This window comes from Gadus morhua, chromosome 14 (assembly GCF_902167405.1).
Source record: "Gadus morhua chromosome 14, gadMor3.0, whole genome shotgun sequence".
In the NCBI taxonomy this organism is placed as follows: domain Eukaryota; kingdom Metazoa; phylum Chordata; class Actinopteri; order Gadiformes; family Gadidae; genus Gadus; species Gadus morhua.
In genome coordinates this window covers 2,530,520-2,550,519 of record NC_044061.1, presented here as the reverse complement: position 1 = coordinate 2,550,519, position 20,000 = coordinate 2,530,520, and the positions used below count along the sequence as shown (strand labels likewise).

Sequence of the window (20,000 nt, the reverse complement as noted above, 5' to 3'; positions counted from 1 at the left end):
TGACAGAGTTAGTAGTAGAGCACAGAGTCAGTAGTGACAGAGTTAGTAGTGGAGCACAGAGTCAGTAGTGACAGAGTTAGTAGTGGAGCACAGAGTCAGTAGTGACAGAGTTAGTAGTAGAGCACAGAGTCAGTAGTGACAGAGTTAGTAGTGGAGCACGGAGTCGGTAGTGACAGAGTTAGTAGTAGAGCACAGAGTCAGTAGTGACAGAGTTAGTAGTGGAGCACAGAGTCAGTAGTGACAGAGTTGGTAGTAGAGCACAGAGTCAGTAGTGACAGAGTTAGTAGTAGAGCACGGAGTCAGTAGTGACAGAGTTAGTAGTAGAGCACAGAGTCAGTAGTCACAGAGTTAGTAGTGGAGCACAGAGTCAGTAGTGACAGAGTTAGTAGTAGAGCACAGAGTCAGTAGTGACAGAGTTAGTAGTAGAGCACAGAGTCAGTAGTCACAGAGTTAGTAGTGGAGCACAGAGTCAGTAGTGACAGAGTTAGTAGTAGAGCACAGAGTCAGTAGTGACAGAGTTAGTAGTGGAGCACAGAGTCAGTAGTGACAGAGTTAGTAGTGACAGAGTTAGTAGTAGAGCACAGAGTCAGTAGTGACAGAGTTAGTAGTGGAGCACAGAGTCGGTAGTCACAGAGTTAGTAGTAGAGCACAGTGTTGGTAGAAAGGTAAGTTAGTAGGGTAACCTTTTTTGACCGGAACCTGTACACCAGAGTACCTGTACAGGTGTACTCCACCCTGATCCTCACCTGTCCCCCTGTGTCTCCAGAGTACCTGTACAGGTGTACAGACCACCCTGATCCTCACCTGTCCCCCTGTGTCTCCAGAGTACCTGTACAGGTGTACAGACCACCCTGATCCTCACCTGTCCCCCTGTGTATCCAGAGTACCTGTACAGGTGTACTCCACCCTGATCCTCACCTGTCCCCCTGTGTCTCCAGAGTACCTGTACAGGTGTGTGGCCGTGGCTGAAGGAGGCTGGTCGGCAGGGCCTTGGCAGAGGGGACGCAGCCGAGGCACAGGTCTGTCCAGCTGGCTGACATCTATCCGTCTGTCTGCTGTTTGTGTGTGCATCTGGCTGGTCGTCTGTCTGTCTGTGTTTCGGTCGGTCCGTTCGTCTGCCTGTCTGTGCGTCTCTGTGTCTGTCTGCCTGTCTGCTGCTCTGTAGCCTTCCTGTCTTACACTCTACACTCCTGGAGATTTTCTTTAAATTCTAACTCGTCTCCTCGTTTGATTGAACCGTGTTCTGGGTCTGGAGAGCCGGGGTGACTGATTGAGCGTGTGTTTGCAGCAGACCTTTGATGCGTGTCCTTCCGTTTGGTTAACTCCACTGTTTGTCCGTTTACGTCCTGTTAATAATTGACATGAAACCACGCCCCCTTCTTGTCCACGAGGGCGGTCCCTGGATGGGGTGGTTATTTCGGCGGACCGCATGAGACATTAAAAGCGCTCTCTGTTAAGGGCATCTCGGTAAACGGCGGCTGACCCCTGATGGCGGTCGTCTCCCTGGAGGAGAATAAAGGTGGTCTTTAGTAGCCAACGATACACTGGGATGGCTCAGCCCACCCACCTCTGGGGAGGGAGAGAGGGGGAGACGGATAGAGAGAAAGAGCTGGGAGAGAGGGGACGGATAGAGAGAAAGAGATGGGAGAGATGGGAGAGAGAGGGAGACAGATAGAGAGAAAGAGATTGGAGAGATGGGAGAGAGAGGGAGACAGATAGAGAGAGAGAGAGAGAGACGGTGAGAGACAGAGAGAGACAGAGAGAGAAAGGAGAAAGAGAGAGGTAGAGACACAGAGAGAGAGGAAGAGAAGTAGAGACAGGAAGAGATGGGAGAGAAAGGGAGAGGGGTAGAGACACAGAGAGAGACTGGGTGAGAGAGAGAGACAGAGAGAGAGAGAGAGAGAGAGAGAGAGAGAGAGAGAGAGAGAGAGAGAGAGAGAGAGAGAGAGAGAGAGAGAGAGAGAGAGAGAGAGAGAGAGAGAGAGAGAGAGAGAGAGAGAGAGAGAGAGAGAGAGAGAGAGAGAGCAGGATGCAGTGAAAAAGATGGCAAGGGAGAGAAGGGATGTTAATGCTTTAGGAAAAAGAGGGAAATGAAAGAGTATGATGAGGAGGAGAAGAGAGAGAATGTGCAAATGAGAAAAGGGATGTGTGGAACAATCTTGGAAGTGGCCGGTAAGGGGGGGGGGGGGGGGGGGGGGGGGGGGGGTGAAGAAGTGCAGGATTTAGGAACGAAGGAAAGGAATTGAAGAGCAGGAAAAGGAGGGAAGACAGAAGGGTGGCCAGCCGTGGAAAGGCGGGGTTAAGCATAGGAAACATGACGAGGTAGAGAGAGACAGATGGTCTGACGGACAGACGGACTGAAGGAGCCGGCTGGGAGACAGATTGGAGCGCGGTTTAGTGTGTTTGAGAACTCTCATGTCTTTTTAATTTGAATTAAGTGCGGCGCAACACAGATATTTAGAGGAACATGAAATTATGCCAGGACAGGGGGAGAGGAGAAGTCTATAAAAGGGAGAAAAAGTATGACAGAGCGCGCGCGTGCGATAGATAAAAAGAGTGGAATATAGAATGGGATAGGGTGGCGTGGGTTTGAGAGAGGGAAGCAGGCTGATTGCGGTGAAATACGGCCCAGAATGAATGGCTAGCTGTATTAAATCAGTGGTGAAAAAGTTACAACACTCATAAATAGTATTTATGCTAATGGTGGGATGTGATTTACTGGGCCTATTAAAACACAGAGAGATGGGGAATTCTTTTTCCTTTCTTGGTTTCTTTATTTCTCGATCCCTTTCTTTCTGTCTCGCCCACCCTCCCTTCCATTCTCCCTCTCCCTCTTTATCTTTGTGTGTGTGTGTGTGTGTGTGTGTGTGTGTGTGTGTGTGTGTGTGTGTGTGTGTGTGTGTGTGTGTGTGTGTGTGTGTGTGTGTGTGTGTGTGTGTGTGTGTGTGCGTGCGTGCGTGCGTGCGTGCGTGCGTGTTCTTCAGGTGTAACTAGAAAGCGAACACATTTTCCAAACTTTCTCAGATGGTTTTTAAATCTCCTTCTCTTTGTCACTTTGACATTCTGCTCTTGTTGACATATGTACCCTTCATTCAGAATTATTCCTTACTCTTGTGCTGGCCTTTGGGGTCTCATTTGCGTGTTTTTCTGCCATATTAATGCAACATCTCAATGAGGTGCTGCACAATCAGTGCACTGCTTCATATCATACCTCTCTCTCTCTCTCTCCCCCTCCCTCTAGTACCCAAGCACATTCAACCCCCCAGCGCGGTTCAAATTAAGAACGGCTTCAGTGCCCTGGTGAGGTGGGCCCCGCCCACTGGTGATGTCAGAGGGCTGATTGACAGGTACGAGCTGCGGGCCTACCAGAGAGGCCGCCCTGATGAGGCTCCTGTCGTCCAATCTGTACGTCCGACGGACACCAACTACACAGGTAACCCGGGCGCAGCTGCATGAACACGAATGACCACATGGGAATGGGAATTAAAGGTCACGTTAACTCGTCAGCTTAGCTCGGGAGGTACAGCAGGTTGGCTGGTAGCCGGAAGGTTGCTAGGACGATCCCCGGCTCCTCCTGGTTGAGTGTCGAGGTGTCCCTGAGCAGGGCACCACTCCCGCCGGGCTGGCGGTCCCCCGGCGTGGTGCACGGCGCCGTTGGTGTGTGAATGTGTGCATTAGCCGCTGTAAGTCGCTTTGGATAAAAGTGTCTGCTTAATGTCCTCAATGTAAAATGTAAACGTCCCTACGTACCGTAGGACCCACTGCATCCCCTCGGTCTCTGTCCACTCTCCCCCCCCCCCCCCCGGTAACCGGCTGTCAGGACACTTTGAGAAGTAAACAGTGAGACATAAACACAGTCGGCCACGCCCTCACGCAGTCTTCGTTTCGCCATGGATACAGATACAAAAATAACACTGAGCGCACGCACGCACGTCGACACGCACGCCCACACACACCGAGGCAGTGTCCCCGTCGACCCTGCCGCTGATGTCTCCTTGGCAGGTCCCCAGCCGAGGGGAGACGGCCTCCATTCTAAAACCAGGCACTCCCGACTCTCCCTGTGATGTCACACCCTGGCATCCTCCCCGTTCCCGGCCGTGATGAAGTCCAAACGCGCTCCTGCGATTCGTTCCTCCTCCTTGCCCACTCGGCCATGTCTCCAGGCAAATGTGAAGATGGGCTCTCTCTCTCTCTCTCTCTCTCTCTCTCCCTCTGCCTCTCTCCATCTCTCTCCCTCTGCCTCTCTCCATCTCTCTCTCTCTCTCTCTCTCTCTCTTTCTCTCTTTCTCTCTCTCTCTCTCCATCCCTCTCTCTCTCCTTCTCCCTCTCGCCCTCCCTCCATCTCTGTGTCCTTGTCTTCCTCTCTGTGTCTCCCTCCCTCCCTCCCAGCCCAGCTTGTGTCTCTGCCAGACATTAAGTCCACGGTGATTGGGGGATTTCTGGCTAATAAATGGCCGCCTGACACCTGACTGCAGAATTACACTTACAGTGTCTGGGAGAAGAAAGAGAAAGAGAGAAGAAAAAAAAACACAAGAGAGAGCAAATGAGGAGCTAATGGCGGCTCAGTGGGGGCCCCCGTCCTTAATTGAGTACAATCATAAAGGTTAGATTAAGATTGAATAAGTATGTAAATAAATGCACTGCTTAATAAACTGCGGTGAGAAGAGGGAGAGCAACAGAGTGTCTGTGAAACAACGAGATGAGTTACTGTGGGGGGATGCAAGCCTGCTGATTGGTCGGCGGGAGAAGGGCGAAATTCATATGCGTCGCTTACTCTTGGTGACATTGACGTCTTATTGCCAAACGGCGACGGCGACACAAGAGCATCTAAACAAAACACAAGGACCCGCTGTCCGGGTCGGAGTGGAAGTGCACGAGACGCGCGGCTGTGAGCGTATGCTAATGCAATTGGTGGCAGCTGAATGGACTTACCCAGGGACCTGCGAGGCCCGCTATGACGTGTCCTCTTCCGATTGGACCCCACCACTGGCAGCCGGGGGCCAACCGCTCTGCCTCATCTGGAGAATTACTCAAATAAAGACACACTGGTGACCACATCGTGTTTATCGCGTTGTGAGGAAGTTTCAGAGTGGGAAACGTTTTCACTGTATAGTGATTATACACTTGTGACTTAAATACTAAAATCATACAATTCTGAGGGATGTTCCTTCGAAAGGGAAGGCATGTGGCTCAGGAGGTAGAGCGGGTCGGCTGGTCACCGGAAGGTTGCTAGTTCGATCCCCCGCTCCTCCTAGCTGAATGTCCAGGTGTCCCTGAGCAAGACACCTCCCCCTGACTGCTCCCGACGAGCTGGCTGTCGCCAGTGTGCATGAATGGGTGAATGTGAGGGAACATTGTACATTCAGCTTTGAGTGGCCACTGGTTAGAAAAGCGTGGCATGAACACAGTCCATTTATCAGTCAATGGATCAATAATCAGTGGACTCTTCCACTTCCCCTCTGTTCTCCCTCTCTGCCGTCCTCTGTGTCTGCAGGCCTGCTGTCGGGCCTGACCCCCGCCACGCCTTACGTCGTCACGGTGACCGTCTGCTCGCCCGGCGGCTGCACCGAGAGCCGGCGCCACGGGGACGAAGAGCGCGGAGACGATGACGAAGGAGCGGCGTGGCGCTTCACCACCCCTGAGGAAGGTGGGCCATGTGGGGTCTCTAGACTCCAGAGTGTGATGTGCATGTTTGATAGGATATAGAATTTATGATATTATTTGTATTTCTCTTGTACTTCCTTCCATTTATTTTGAGCTAGTGCTCTGTTACACACACACACACGCAAGCACGCACACACACACACACACACACACACACACACACACACACATGCACAAACACTAGCACACACGGACAAAAAAGTTACTTTTGGAGATTGAGAGCAAATCATGTTGGGAGAGAAGTAGAGACGGACTTCTCTCCGTCTCCCTCTCTCCTGCTCTATTAATCTGCGGAGGGATAACTGGCCTTGTTGGAGAGATAATGTGATGGCAGGGTCAGAGCGAAGAGAGGAAAAATCAATTCAAAGCAAAAAAAGAGAAGATGTTAAAAAACGACCGAGTACTGTATTGATTTAAGCCGAGCGGAGTTAAGTCTGTAGTAGAGGAGCAGGAGGAAGATGTTGGGTACACACTCTCAGATCGGCTGATATATTGTATTATATAACCCTATATACATCTTTTTCTACGTTTCGCAGATTCAGGGATTTTGGGGTTTATTTAATATTCATTGCTTTGCGCATAGTTTATTGTATGTTTGACTGCATTAATTTGAACTAGAATGAGATATCAAAATGGTTGAATATTGAATCATTTTACTGTAATGACATGAACTGGAAGCAATTTATTTTAATGTACCGGTTTTTGGTTTGAGTTGGACTAGGAGGATCAAAACCCAATATTACTACATACTATCATACTATAACTACATGCTATCACTACATACTATCACTACATACTATCACTACATACCGTCACTACATACCATCACTACATACCATCACTACATACCATCACTACATACCATCACTACATACCATCACTACATACCATCACTACATACCATCACTACATACCATCACTGCATACCATCACTACATACTATCACTACATACTATCCAGTGTTTCCTCTACCATTGTTCAGGCCTGGCGGGCCGCCAGGCCAACGAGCGCCCCCGCCAGGCCAACAACCGGCCAAAAAAATGAAAAGAAATGAAAAAGAGAAAAAAAAAAAAAAATGATTTTTTTTTATTTTTTATTATTATTATTATTAGCCATAATATCATAACCATCCAAGCTCACCACCAGCTATCTCAATATGTATTGGTGCTTTATGCTCCTGTACATGAAATTAGTTTACATTAAATCAACTTTGTTTTTAGAAAAACACTGTTTATTCTCCGGCAGAAGAACTATACCATGAACCGATCGCGTAAATGCGACGTCTGATTGGTTCAGCCCGCCGTTACCATGGACATTTTTACCGCCCCCGCGAAACACTAGCCTCGTTCTTTATATGTCCATAACTTAACCAACTTGTGATGGCTAAGCAAGTGTTTTATTTGGAAATAACCAACAAATACTCTAGCATCCCGTGAAAAATGTATAACAAATCACACCATCAGCTCTTACCACCGGGCCTAAAAAAAATTCTAGGGGAAACACTGCTATCACTACATACCATCACTCCCTAGCATCACTTAAAGACTAACCCTCTACTCTGGTTCAGCTCCCCAGGCTGTTCAACCCCCTGCTGGGGTATCATCCCCCGTCACCCTAAGCCTCTCCTGGGACCCCCCAACTAGGTACCACACATGCACACGCATGCGCACGCGCACACACACACACACACGCACACACACACACACACACAAACGTTGATTGAGCAGAACTCACACACAGTGTATTCGTTTGTGCTTTCGTCAAATCTTAGTTTGTATTAAACTGAGTGTTTTATCATCATGACACTTTGTCACATGACCTTTGTCACATGACCTTTGACCTGTCTGTAGGCCCAACGGACTCATAACGTCCTACCACCTGTACCACAACGAGCAGCGGATCTACACCGGGAACCGCACACACTTCAACCTCACTGGTACGAGAGTCTGTGTGTGTTTGCTCGTTTGTATGTTAAATTGTGTGTGTGTGTGTGTGTCTCTGTGTGTGTGTTTGTGTCTATCAGAATGTGTTTGTGTTTATAAGAATGTGTGTGTGTTTGTGTGTGTGTGTGTGTGTCTGTTTGTACGTTAGATTGTGTTTGTGTGTGTGTGTCTGTTTGTACGTTAGTTAGTGTTCGTGTGTGTGTGTGTGTGTCTGCTTGTTTGTATGTTAGATTGTGTTTGTGTGTCTGTGTGTGTGTCTTTGTGTCTGTCAGAATGTGCGTGTGTTTGTGTATATAAGAATGTGTGTGTGAGAGAGTGTGTGGAGGTACAGCCCATGTCAGTGCTGGCTGTTAGGGGAGGAGTAGAGGATGAAGGGCAGGATGGAGAAGAGGATGGAGAGAGGGATTAGCATTTGAAAGAGGACATGGCATCTCAGCCCTTACCCAGGGAATAACACTTTCAAAAGGAGTGTTAAACACACACGCATGGGCTCATACACACACGCGCACACACACTCAAGAACTCACGCTCACACACACACACTCTAATATATTTTCGACATATTCACACAAATTAAAATAAATAACAAGCAAAACAGCAAAATCCCATAGACATGCATTCAGTCTTTGAACGTAAGCAATAAAGAGATAAATACAGAAGGAGACGCAACTGAGGCTAAAGCTTTGGCCCATTGCACTATCGCACGTTGCACTACACACATACACACATTGTCAGACACACACACACACCCAAACCCTGCTTATGTCAAACGGTTTAGCGTACACATGCAGCCAAATGCCTAACACATACATTTAAAAATCCATCCACAACCCTTTTCAAAGCCCAACACACCGTACACACAGCGTTCTGTCTTTGTCTTGTGTGTGCGTGGTGTGTGCTGGCCAATCAGGAGGCAGTGAGTGTCTTAGTGGGCTGATGTTGGGGGGTGTCTGATATCCACAGTGATGGGAGGATTATGGACGTGGTAATTATACCGTCCAGACAAGATCATATTACACTGAGGCCGAGTTCAACACCGCCAACTGTAGGGTGGAACATATCACCGATGGGGGAGAGAGAGAGAGACTGGGAAATAAATGGGAATACAGTCATAGCAATATCTTCATTTGCATTACATTTAAAGCATTTAGAAGACGCTTTTATCCAAAGCGACTTACAATAAACTTACAACAAGCACATTTGTCAGAAGAAAGAGAAACGACAATAAATCGCTGTCGGTACATAAAGGATGTTCATAGAACCAAGTGCCAAGCACTAACAATCACTAGGTTAACCCATTCCCCGTACACAATTTAACGAGCTAGGAAAGGATCTACACAACACTAAGTACTATTTTTAAGTGCCAGGACGTACGACAGACAATAAGTGTAAGAGGGATGAGGGGGGGAGGGGGGTTGAGTCTAGTTGAACTCTGAACTATTGAGTCTTGAGTTTTATGCTCTGTATACATTCTGCCCAATGTCCTTAATTCAACTTAGTTAAAATAATACTTCCAGACAGCTACTTATTAGATCAGATTCCATTCTATAGTGTTACATCTCTGTGCATAGTTTATTGTTACCTGTCGTGACTTACATTAAACGGACACAATGTGTGTGCGTGTGTGTTCCAGCTCTCGGCGTGTACTCCACCCACGCGTTGCTACTGAGCGCGTGCACCGCGGCCGGCTGTAGCAACAGCTCCCAGGTTACCATGGTTACCTCCCAGCTGCCCCCCGGGCCGCTGCCGCCCCCCCACCTCACCCTGATGGACGCCCGGACCATCCTGGTGGAGTGAGTTTGAGGCACCACGACGACACCTTCACCCTCTCACTCTCTCACACATTCACTCTCCGACACATTCACTCTCCGACACATTCACTCTCTCCCACATTCACTCTCCGACACATTCACTCTCCGACACATTCACTCTCTCACACATTCACTCTCTCCCACATTCAATCTCTCACACATTCACTCTCACACTACATGGATAGAAAACCACAGAAACAGAAAAGGGATCATTTGGTCAAAAAGTAAATCCCTTTAACGAACCCGAGTTAACGACGGTAGCGAGAGGACAACACGTCGGACTGCGGGCGAGCGAGGGAGACGGTTAAAGTGCGCGAGGACAACCCAGATCATCCTGCATGTCCACGACACATGTCCACCACACCCTCCCCTGCCTGAGACGCGCGGAGAAGGACAAACGCAGTGACCTTCTGCCGTGTTGTTTAGCATGCGGAATATTCTGCCGCGCTTGACCTTTGACCCGCAGGGGGAGGTGCCACCAAAAGACGGATCTGTGCCCCGTTTTATATTATGTGTGCAGATGTATGTGTGGGTGTATATGTATGGGTGTGCGTGTGTATGTGGGTGTATGGTTGTGCGTGTGTGTGTGTGTATGGGTGTGTGGGGGTATGGGAGTGTGTGTGTGTATGTGGGAGTGTGTGTGTGTGTGTGTCTGTGTGTAAAAGTAAATCTGTTTGAAAGCCATTAGTGCCCTCACTGTCACTTAGGACTCACCGCAGGAGGGAGATTTGCCACACACACACGCACACACACGCACGCGCGCGCGCACACACACACACACACACACACACACACACACACACGCGCATACACACACACACGCTCATACACACACACGCGCATACACACACACACGCATACACACACACACGCATACACAGAAACACACAAACAAATGCATATACACACACATACACAGACAGACACACACACAGACAGACACAAACCAATAAACAGACAGACACACATACATACACACTCAGAAGTAACCCACAAAGGCAAACACAATAGTAAGTTGTGTTTTCTTGATTTTAAACATGTGATTTAATAACAATATGATTCGGAATCTACTGATCCAAACACACTTCTGTACTGACCCTATCAGTCAGGTTGTGCTATTTGAGTGGGAGTTACCTCCACTCAGTTCAACAATATCAATACAAAATCAGAATTAATACATAATATTAATATGGTTGTAGTAAAAAACACGGTGATTACTCCAGAAGAGATTACCACGTAGCATCTCTTCTCATAGCGGTATCAGAACACACACGGCTAAGAATACACTTTTCTTGCTCAGGGATGAATGCGGATTTGGAAGTGCCTTGTTAGCACATTGTTAATGGGCATAGGTGAGGAGTTCACCCCTGGTCAATACCCTGCCTCGGTCTCTGTGAGAACAGCAGAGCAGCGTTCAGACGGAGCGACGCGGCCAGGGGAGAACGATGAGTTAGAACAGCCGACAGGACGTTATGATGGAGAGAGGAGGATAGTTAGTTACACATCGCTTTAAATTTAAACCTAGTTAGTGCTTGGCACTTGGTTCTATGAACATCCTAACTGTTCCCACAGTTATATGGTGGTGTTTCTCCTTCTTCTGACAAATGTACTTATTGTGAGTTGCTTTGGATAAAAGCGTCTCCTAAATGCCCTTAATATAAATGTATATACCAAAAACATCATGGAGAAGAATGAAAAAATAATGACTTCTTTGTGAAATGTATTTTAAGCGGTGTATCTATGAACATTTCATGCAACCCCCTTTCCAATAACTTATGGGACTTAATATTATTTTTAGAGTGATGGAAAGGTTTGAGTTTCTTGCTTTGAAGACGATGTGGGGTGTTTGGAATCGGCGCCTTTCCACGGCGATCACCTGAGATCACAGATGGAACCTCATTACACCTTAATGATTATTTTAAAGCCCGTCTAAAACCATTGGTTTTCGAGAGCCATTATTGCAATGAATTATTATACAAATTATCACAACTCCCCTTTGATTTAGTGATTCGCAAAATGGCCATACATCACCGTGACAATCGACAGCGTATAAATCTTATAATAAATGTGATAGATTAGCAAAGTAGCTAATTGTGTGGTAACACACATTCATCAGTCATTCAAAACTGTCTTAATGTAAGGAGGCTGAAGGGAATCCATTCCCTTTCCAAACAGCCTCTGTTGGTTGCGTTCTTAATATTAATAACAATTAAGTTATTTTGTTTTTATCAATTAAATGTATTCTATCAAAAGTAAACAACTAAAATAATGCTAATTGATATTAGTAGCCGTTTATTCACATCTCTCACATTTGATTTATGATGGCACTCTGTGTATGATCTGTTTTAAATTGTAAATTATAATTTAAATGATTGAAAACAAGTGTTTCTAGAAAACATTGTTTCTCCAGGCCCTCCCATTCAGACAGCAGAGCACAAGACAATATAATATGGATGTAATTAATATCTGCAATTTCTATTATAAATAATTTAAATCAAACTAAATCCTGATTGAAAAAGAGAAGCCGTCTGAAGCTCATTTCTCGACCGATGAATAACTTGCTACAGATTCTGTGATGTGATTTAATGAACAGCACAGAGGCACACCCCATTTAGTCAATCACGTGAGTGTGTGATTGTTGACAGTTTCCTCCTCACTCTTCCCTCATCCTCAAATCATCATCATTTATTCATCCGCTCTCGTTGTTTGTTTACTTTCCCAACGTCGGACTGAGAAATACCGGGCGGCACCGAACTGTAACAGTGGAACTTTAACGATAACCGTCCGTCTGTCCAGGTGGTCTCGCCCGACGCAGGTGAACGGCGTCCTGACGTCCTACGTGGTGTACCTGTCCCGCGAGGGGGCGGGGCCTCAGCCCGTGTACAACACCACCCATCTCCGTGAGAGCCACACCCTGCAGCACCTGCGGCCGGGCAGCACCTACACCGTCAGCGTGGCGGTGAGTGCACTTCACACACGCACACGCTGACAAACCCAGACCATAAACACAAACACACACACACGCAGACAGACGCAGACAGACACAGACAATAAACACACACACACACTCTCAGACAGACGCAGACAATAGAGACACAAACACACCAACAGACCCAGACATACAGGCAAACAGGGAGGGGATCGCACACATGAGCCCACACACACATGCAACCACACACACATGCACCCACACACACATGCACCCACATGCACCCACACACACACATGCACACACACACACACACACACCGTGCTTCCTGTGTGTGCTTCACGTGTGCTTCACGTGTGCTTCATGCGTGCTTCACGTGTGCTTCACGTGTGCTTCGTGCGTGCTTCACGTGTGCTTCCTGTGCGTTGTATGCCAGGCCTGCACGGGAGGTGGGTGTACCCTCAGCCCCCCCAGCCGTGCCCGGACGGAGGAGAGCACTCCGGAGAACGTTGCGGCCCCCCTGGTCACGCCTCTGTCCCCCCATGCCTTAAATGTTACCTGGACAGCCCCGGACACGCCCAATGGTGAGAGCCGACACACACACACGCACACGCACACGCACAAACACACCAGACACAACTGAGCTGCTGCTGGGGACATGATTGATTCAGGATTAGAATGCTGAACCAGGGCAGCACACAATAAGTTATAATAAATATAAAAACAGTTTTATAAATACATAACCAACCCGTGACAATATAAAGCCATACCCAAAATAAAGGCAGCTGGGAGATGTGAGTACAAAAAGACATGTGTGAAAATATGTACGGAGGAGAATCAGATGGGATGTGATCCGGCGTTTGGCTCGACAAACCGAGCATTGAACGCACGACAGCGCTCACTTTGGTCGAGTGTTTCATAGAGAGCGTCAATAAGGGCGGCGCCGGCGTCTCTCATTGGCCCGGGCGCGGCCCGCGGACACAGCGCTCTGTGAAGAGGCCGTGAGGCAAGCAAGCTGTTCACCTGACTGAATAGAGGGGTTATGAGGAATCCACCAAGAGAGAATCAGAGAGAGGGGGGGGGGGGAGATAGAGGGGGAGGGGAAGGGGGGGAGAGTTATGAGGGAGAATGGAGAGAAATTAAAGATGGGGGGGGGGGGGGAGAGGGAAGGGAAACGGCGGACATAGCTAACAGACACATGAAGACGTAGACCAATAGCGGACGAGAGATGGAGCTGGAGGAGGAGAGAGAAAGAGGAGGAGAGAGGAGAGAGAGGAGAGAGAGGAGGAGAGGGAGAGAGGAGGGGAGAGAGAGAGAGAGAGAGAGAGAGAGAGAGAGAGAGAGAGAGAGAGAGAGAGAGAGAGAGAGAGAGAGAGAGAGAGAGAGAGAGAGAGAGAGAGAGAGAGAGAGAGAGAGAGAGAGAGAGAGAGAGAGAGAGAGGCGTGGAGTGAGGGACACTGGAAATTTCTTAAGTGGATGAAAAGTGCTCCCTTTTGACTGAACTGAGAACTGCAGGCTGGCAGCAGCAGCTTCTCCCTCACTGCTCTACCTGGCCCTCCTGCTCTCTCCTCCATCTCCTCCTTTCACAGCCAGGAGCTGCCGTCCTGAGGTGGTCCTATCGGGGATCAGGGAATGAATTATTGAAGTTGTAGTGGTAGTTAAAGGTTGTGTACATTTTGATAATTTGGTTTCGAAATACTTTAAATGAAATGAAATAATTGATCAGGCTTCACACCGCTCTGGACATTTTAGAAACCGGTTGTCGAGGGATGTGAGATGAAAGTACTTGATAACTTTTTTAAATGCTTTATTATACCTCTCATGAATACACACATAACACTCCGAAATGTTTAATGTTAAATCCCTTTGGTTGATCACCTGCTCTAGAATAGTGCGTTTGAATGCTGCATTTTATCAAACACAGCGTCGTAGGCCATATGACAATGCCCTATAAGAAACACCATACAATCTGTGGAACCCAATAAATTAAGTGATCACAGTAACACCCGAAGATTTCCCACTCCATTTCACTCTCCAACGCAGAACCCGCGTCACATATTGTCTAATATTATTGCAACGCCAGTTAAAGTGTGCGTGGTTCCCCGACGGCCGCGCGCGTGTGCAGCGTGGACCACGGTTTATGTCCGTCCCCTCGCCGGAGCCTTCCCATAAACCCCCTGATGTGTGTTCGTATTAGCCCGCGTGAATCGCCGTCCACACTAAGAGAGACACTTAATCATGATTACCGGATTAACTCATGCTCACTACGCACAAGTCTACACACGCAGAAAGAGAGGAGCTCAGTTGTGTGTGTTTTTTTTTTTTTAAAACTGACTGCAACAATGAGGATGATGAGGAGGACGAAGATGATGATGGGAGGAGGACAAGTGTGCTGCGGCTCGCTCGGGATTGTGTTTATATTCTCTCTCTCTCTCTCTCTCGTATCTCTCTCTCTCGTTTCTCTCTCTCTCTCTCTCTCTCTCTCTCTCTCTCTCTATCTCTCTCTTTCTCTCTCTCTCTCTCTCTCTCTCTCTCTCTCTCTCTCTCTCTCTCTCTCTCTCTCTCTCTCTCTCTCTCTCTCTCTCTCTCTCTCTCTCTCTCTCTCCCTGTGTCTTCCTCACACTCTCCTCCTCCTCTCCCCAATTCCGTGGGGCTTTGCAGGGATAATCCTCTCGGGGATTAGGTGGGGGCAACACGCAGACAAAGAGGGGAAATAAGCCTGTTATGCATTCACTGCTTCATTTCCCAACCTGTCTTTATTACAACCTATACTGATACGGGCTTACACACACACACACACACACACACACACACACACACACACACACACACACACACACACATACAGATACAGTAACACACACACACACACACACACACACACACACACACACACACACACACACACACGCATACTGGCACAAACACACTAACACAGGCAGGCACACACACACACACACACACACACACACACACACACACACACACACACACACACACACACACACACACACAGTGATTGAGCACATTAAGAGCTTTCCAGCTCTGGTTTTGTTGGGCGCTGTTCTCCCTGATGGGTGTGTATGTATCTGCATTGAGCAATAAAAACCCACACATGATTAAATCAGAATAGACTCTTAGTTCTCAGCGCTGATCTCTTGAGCCCCTGTATGCATTTTTATTAAGGAAACCACATTTGGAAGCATACTGTTTCCTTTATATGAGGGGGATGTAATGCAATGTAATTATCTTGTCGCCGCCTACGCACGTGTGAGTGTTTCTGTGGGTTTGTGTGCATGTTAGTTTACTGTGGTGTGTGTATGTGCTATGTCTTCTATCTATGTATTTAAAAAACTCTCATGAACATTCATATTATATTGTCCTACACATAATACTGTCAGTGTTCAGGTGTGTGTGTGTGTGTGTGTGGGGGGGGGGGGGGCTGTGTGTGTGTGTGTGCCTGTATGTATGTATGTATGTGTGTGTGGGTATGTGTGTGAGTGTGGGCGCGCAGGAGTGTGTGCGCTTGTGTATGTGTGTTCCACTCCCACTGTCCGTGGTGGGATGCTCCCAGTGCATGTGAACTGTAGTCGGCTGCCTCAGACCATTCAGTGGAAGCGGTGAATGAAGAGATGAGCAGCAGTGGCCACTAGAGGCCATTGCTGGTATTTATTTACTCATAATATTCCAAGAGTTCATTAAAAAAACACCAGCAGTATTACCGTACATTAGAAGATGAATGTTGACAATATTTAAAAATATTTGCAGGTAATAAAATAAAATAAAACAATTCACTTTTAGATATATATATGTGTGTGTGTGTGTGTGTGTGTGTGTGTGTGTGTGTGTGTATTTATATATAAATGTATTTATCTATAAATGTATGTATATATATACAGGTGCTGGTCATATTATTAGAATATCATGAAAAAGTTGATTTATTTCATTAATTCCATTTAGAAAGTCAAACCTGTAGAATGTATACATTCATTCCAAACAGACTGATACATTATAAGTGTTTTTTGCCAAAAAGAAGATGATTATAGCTGACAACCAATGAAAACCCTAAATTCAACATCTCAGAAAATTAGAATATGGTGAAAAGGTCAGATATTGAAGACACATGGTGCCACACTCTAATTAGCTAACTAACTCAAAACACCTGGAAAAGCCTTTAAATGGTCTCTCGTTTTGATTCTGTATGACACACAATCATGGGGAAGACTGCTGACTTGACAACTGTCCAAAAGATGACCATTGATACTTTAAAGAAGGAGGGCAAGACACAAAAGGTCATTGCCAAAGAGGTTGGATGTTCCCAGAGCTCTGTGTCCAAGCACATTAATAGAGAGGCGAAGGGAAGAAAAAGATGTGGTAGAAAAGAGTGTACAAGCAAGAGGGATAAACGCGCCCTGGAGAGGATTGTCAAACAAAACCGATTCAAAAATGTGGGGGAGATCCACAAAGAGTGGACTGTAGCTGGAGTCAGTGCTTCAAGAAGCACCACACACCGACGTATGCAAGATATGGGCTTCAGCTGTCGCATTCCTCGTGTAAAGCCACTCTTGAATAAGAGACAACGTCAAAAGCGTCTCGCCTGGGCTCAAGACAAAAAGGACTGGACTGCTGCTGAGTGGTCCAAAGTTATGTTTTCAGATGAAAGTAAATTTTGTATCTCCTTTGGAAATCAAGGTCCCAGAGTCTGGAGGAAGACAGGAGAGGCACAGAATCCACGTTGCCTGAAGTCCAGTGTAAAATTTCCACAGTCAGTAATGGTCTGGGGTGCCATGTCATCTGCTGCTGTTGGTCCACTGTGTTTCCTGAGGTCCAGGGTCAATGCAGCAGTCTACCAGGAAGTTTTAGAACACTTTATGCTGCCTGCCGCGGACCAACTTTATGGAGGTGACGATTTCATTTTCCAACATGACTTGGCACCTGCACACAGTGCCAAATCTACCAGTACCTGGTTTAAGGACCATGGTATCCCTCTTCTTGATTGGCCTGCAAACTCACCTGACCTTAACCCCATAGAAAACCTATGGGGTATTGTGAAGCGGAAGATGCGAGATGACAGACCCAACAATGCTGAAGAGCTGAAGGCCACTATTAAAGCAACCTGGGCTCTCATAACACCTGAGGAGTGCAACAGAATGGTCGACTCCATGCCACGCCGTATTGCTGCAGCAATTCAGGCAAAAGGAGCTGCAACTAAGTATTGATTGCCATACATGCTGAAACTTTCCATGTTCATACTTTTCAGTTGGCCCACATTTCTAAAAAATCATTTTTTGTACTAGTCGTAACTAATATTCTAATTTTCTGAGATACTGAATTTGGGATTTTCAGTAATTGTCAGTACTAATCATCCAAATTAAAAGAAATAAACATTTCAAATATATCACTCTGTGTGTAATGAATTGATATAATATGTAAGTTTCACGTTCTGAATATAATTACTGAAATAAATCAACTTTTTCATGATATTCTAATAATTTGACCAGCACCTGTATGTGTGTATATATACTGTTTATGCTAGGAAGGAATATGGTTTAAAAGCATATGGTGTAAATAGATTTCTGATTTAAAAACCAGCGTAGATCATTCTGGTCCTGTGTTCCCCAGGTGTGCTCACCAGTACATCATTCTGGTCCTGTGTTCCCCAGGTGTGCTCACCAGTACGTCATTCTGGTCCTGTGTTCCCCAGGTGTGCTCACCAGTGTAGATCATTCTGGTCCTGTGTTCCCCAGGTGTGCTCACCAGTACATCATTCTGGTCCTGTGTTCCCCAGGTGTGCTCACCAGTACATCATTCTGGTCCTGTGTTCCCCAGGTGTGCTCACCAGTGTAGATCATTCTGGTCCTGTGTTCCCCAGGTGTGGTCCCCAGTACATCATTCTGGTCCTGTGTTCCCCAGGTGTGCTCACCAGTGTAGATCATTCTGGTCCTGTGTTCCCCAGGTGTGCTCACCAGTACATCATTCTGGTCCTGTGTTCCCCAGGTGTGCTCACCAGTGTAGATCATTCTGGTCCTGTGTTCCCCAGGTGTGGTCCCCAGTACATCATTCTGGTCCTGTGTTCCCCAGGTGTGCTCACCAGCTACGGGGTGTGGGTGGACGGGGAGCTCCTGCTGAACTCCAGCTCCTCCCAGACCTCCTTCGTGGTGGAGGGTCTCTCCCCCTGGAGCCTGCACACGCTGGGGCTGCAGGCCTGCACCGCCCAGGGCTGTGGAAGGGGACCCCCGGTGAGTAGGGACCCCGAGGGCACCCCATCACAGTCCATGTTAAACAGACACCCAGGCACTGGGACACATGTGTAGGCTGGTGTACCACCGTCTCCCATCAACACACACAGAAACACACACACATGTAAAAGTGTGTGTGTGTGTGTGTGTGTGTGTGTGTGTGCACGCATGCGTGTGTGTCTGCGTGTGTTGATTAGGCTGTGTTTGTGTGTGGTTTAGGCTGTGTGACTGTGTGTTTGTGTGTGTGTGTGTGTGTGTGAGACTCTGTGTGTGGGTCTGCTTGTGTGTGTGTGTGGGCGTGTGCTTGTGTATGCGATTGGGTGTAGTTTAGGCTGTGTGTGTGTATGTGTGCCCCTGTGTGTGTGTGTGTGTGTGTGTGTGTGGTGTGTATGTGTGTGTGAATGTGTGTGTGTGTGTGTGTGTGTTTGTGTGTGTGTGTGTATGTTTGCCCCTGTGTGTGTGTGTGTTTATGTGTGTTCCTGTGTGTGTGTGTGTGTGTGTGTGTGTGTGTGTGTGTATGTGTGCTCCTGTGTGTGTGTGTGTGTGTGTGTGTATGTGTGCTCCTGTGTGTGTGTGTGTGTTTGTTTGCTCCTGTGTGTGTGTGTGTGTGTGTGTGTGTGTGTGTGTGTGTGTATGTGTCCTCCTGTGTGTTTGTGTGTGTTATGTGTGCTCCTGTGTGTGTGTCTCTCAGAGGGAGCGTGTCCGTGTCACCGGGCTTCATAAAGGTGATCGATCCTCGCTGCTCAATAACAAGGGTTGGCGTGGCGACGCTGACATTTGGTAGCAAATGCCACTCGGCGGCGGGCGACGCCCCTAATGCGAGGCCACATGCTTTGGGCGTTTTTCCAATAGCGGCGCCGCGTTTAGTCGGACGCACACGGGAACCGCTGACACAGCACGATACGGGACATAGGGGGGAGGAGAGGGGAGGGGGAGAGGACAGAGGGAGGAGGAGGGGGAGGAGAGGACAGAGTGGGAGGGAGAAGAGGAAGAGGGGGTCTGGAGGGGAGAGAGAACGAGGGAGTGGACAGGGACTAGAGGAGGAGAGGAAGAGGAAGAGAGGGTCTGGAGGGGGGAGAGGGGTGAGGGAGGTTAGAGAGAGGGGCAGAAGAGCAGAGTGACGGGGGAGAGATCAGTGGTCAGAGGAGAGGCGTTGTGGTGGGGAGGAGGACGGGGCGGGGGCTGTGTGGGGGGACGGGGGGCAAAGCGAAGTTAGGAGGAAGAGAGGGAGGGAAACGCTGAAGAGAAGGAGATCAGAATACTATCAGGGTGGGTTAATCAGCTCCAATCAACACCTGCCGGTGATCTCCAGTTCCTGTTGAGCGTACTCGCTCTACTACACACTAACTGATTAGCGGTAGCTCGCTCGCTGCTATGAATCGGGAGTCATCCGGTTCGTACACACAGAACATTC

General features: G+C 47.8%; 1 protein-coding gene across 1 annotated transcript in view; it reads left to right on the top strand.

Moving 5' to 3' along the window:
* Positions 1-19,370, top strand: part of ush2a (Usher syndrome 2A (autosomal recessive, mild)) — a 94,744-nt gene extending 75,374 nt beyond the window's left edge. Inside the window, exons 36-45 of the mRNA XM_030377423.1 lie at positions 939-1,019; positions 3,242-3,433; positions 5,495-5,647; positions 7,232-7,307; positions 7,515-7,600; positions 9,241-9,400; positions 12,215-12,377; positions 12,784-12,931; positions 18,429-18,586; positions 19,278-19,370. Of these exons, the coding sequence (XP_030233283.1) occupies positions 939-1,019; positions 3,242-3,433; positions 5,495-5,647; positions 7,232-7,307; positions 7,515-7,600; positions 9,241-9,400; positions 12,215-12,377; positions 12,784-12,931; positions 18,429-18,586; positions 19,278-19,370 (1,310 nt within the window). The remainder of the gene's footprint in view (positions 1-938; positions 1,020-3,241; positions 3,434-5,494; positions 5,648-7,231; positions 7,308-7,514; positions 7,601-9,240; positions 9,401-12,214; positions 12,378-12,783; positions 12,932-18,428; positions 18,587-19,277) is intronic.
* The last annotated feature ends 630 nt before the right edge of the window (positions 19,371-20,000 follow it).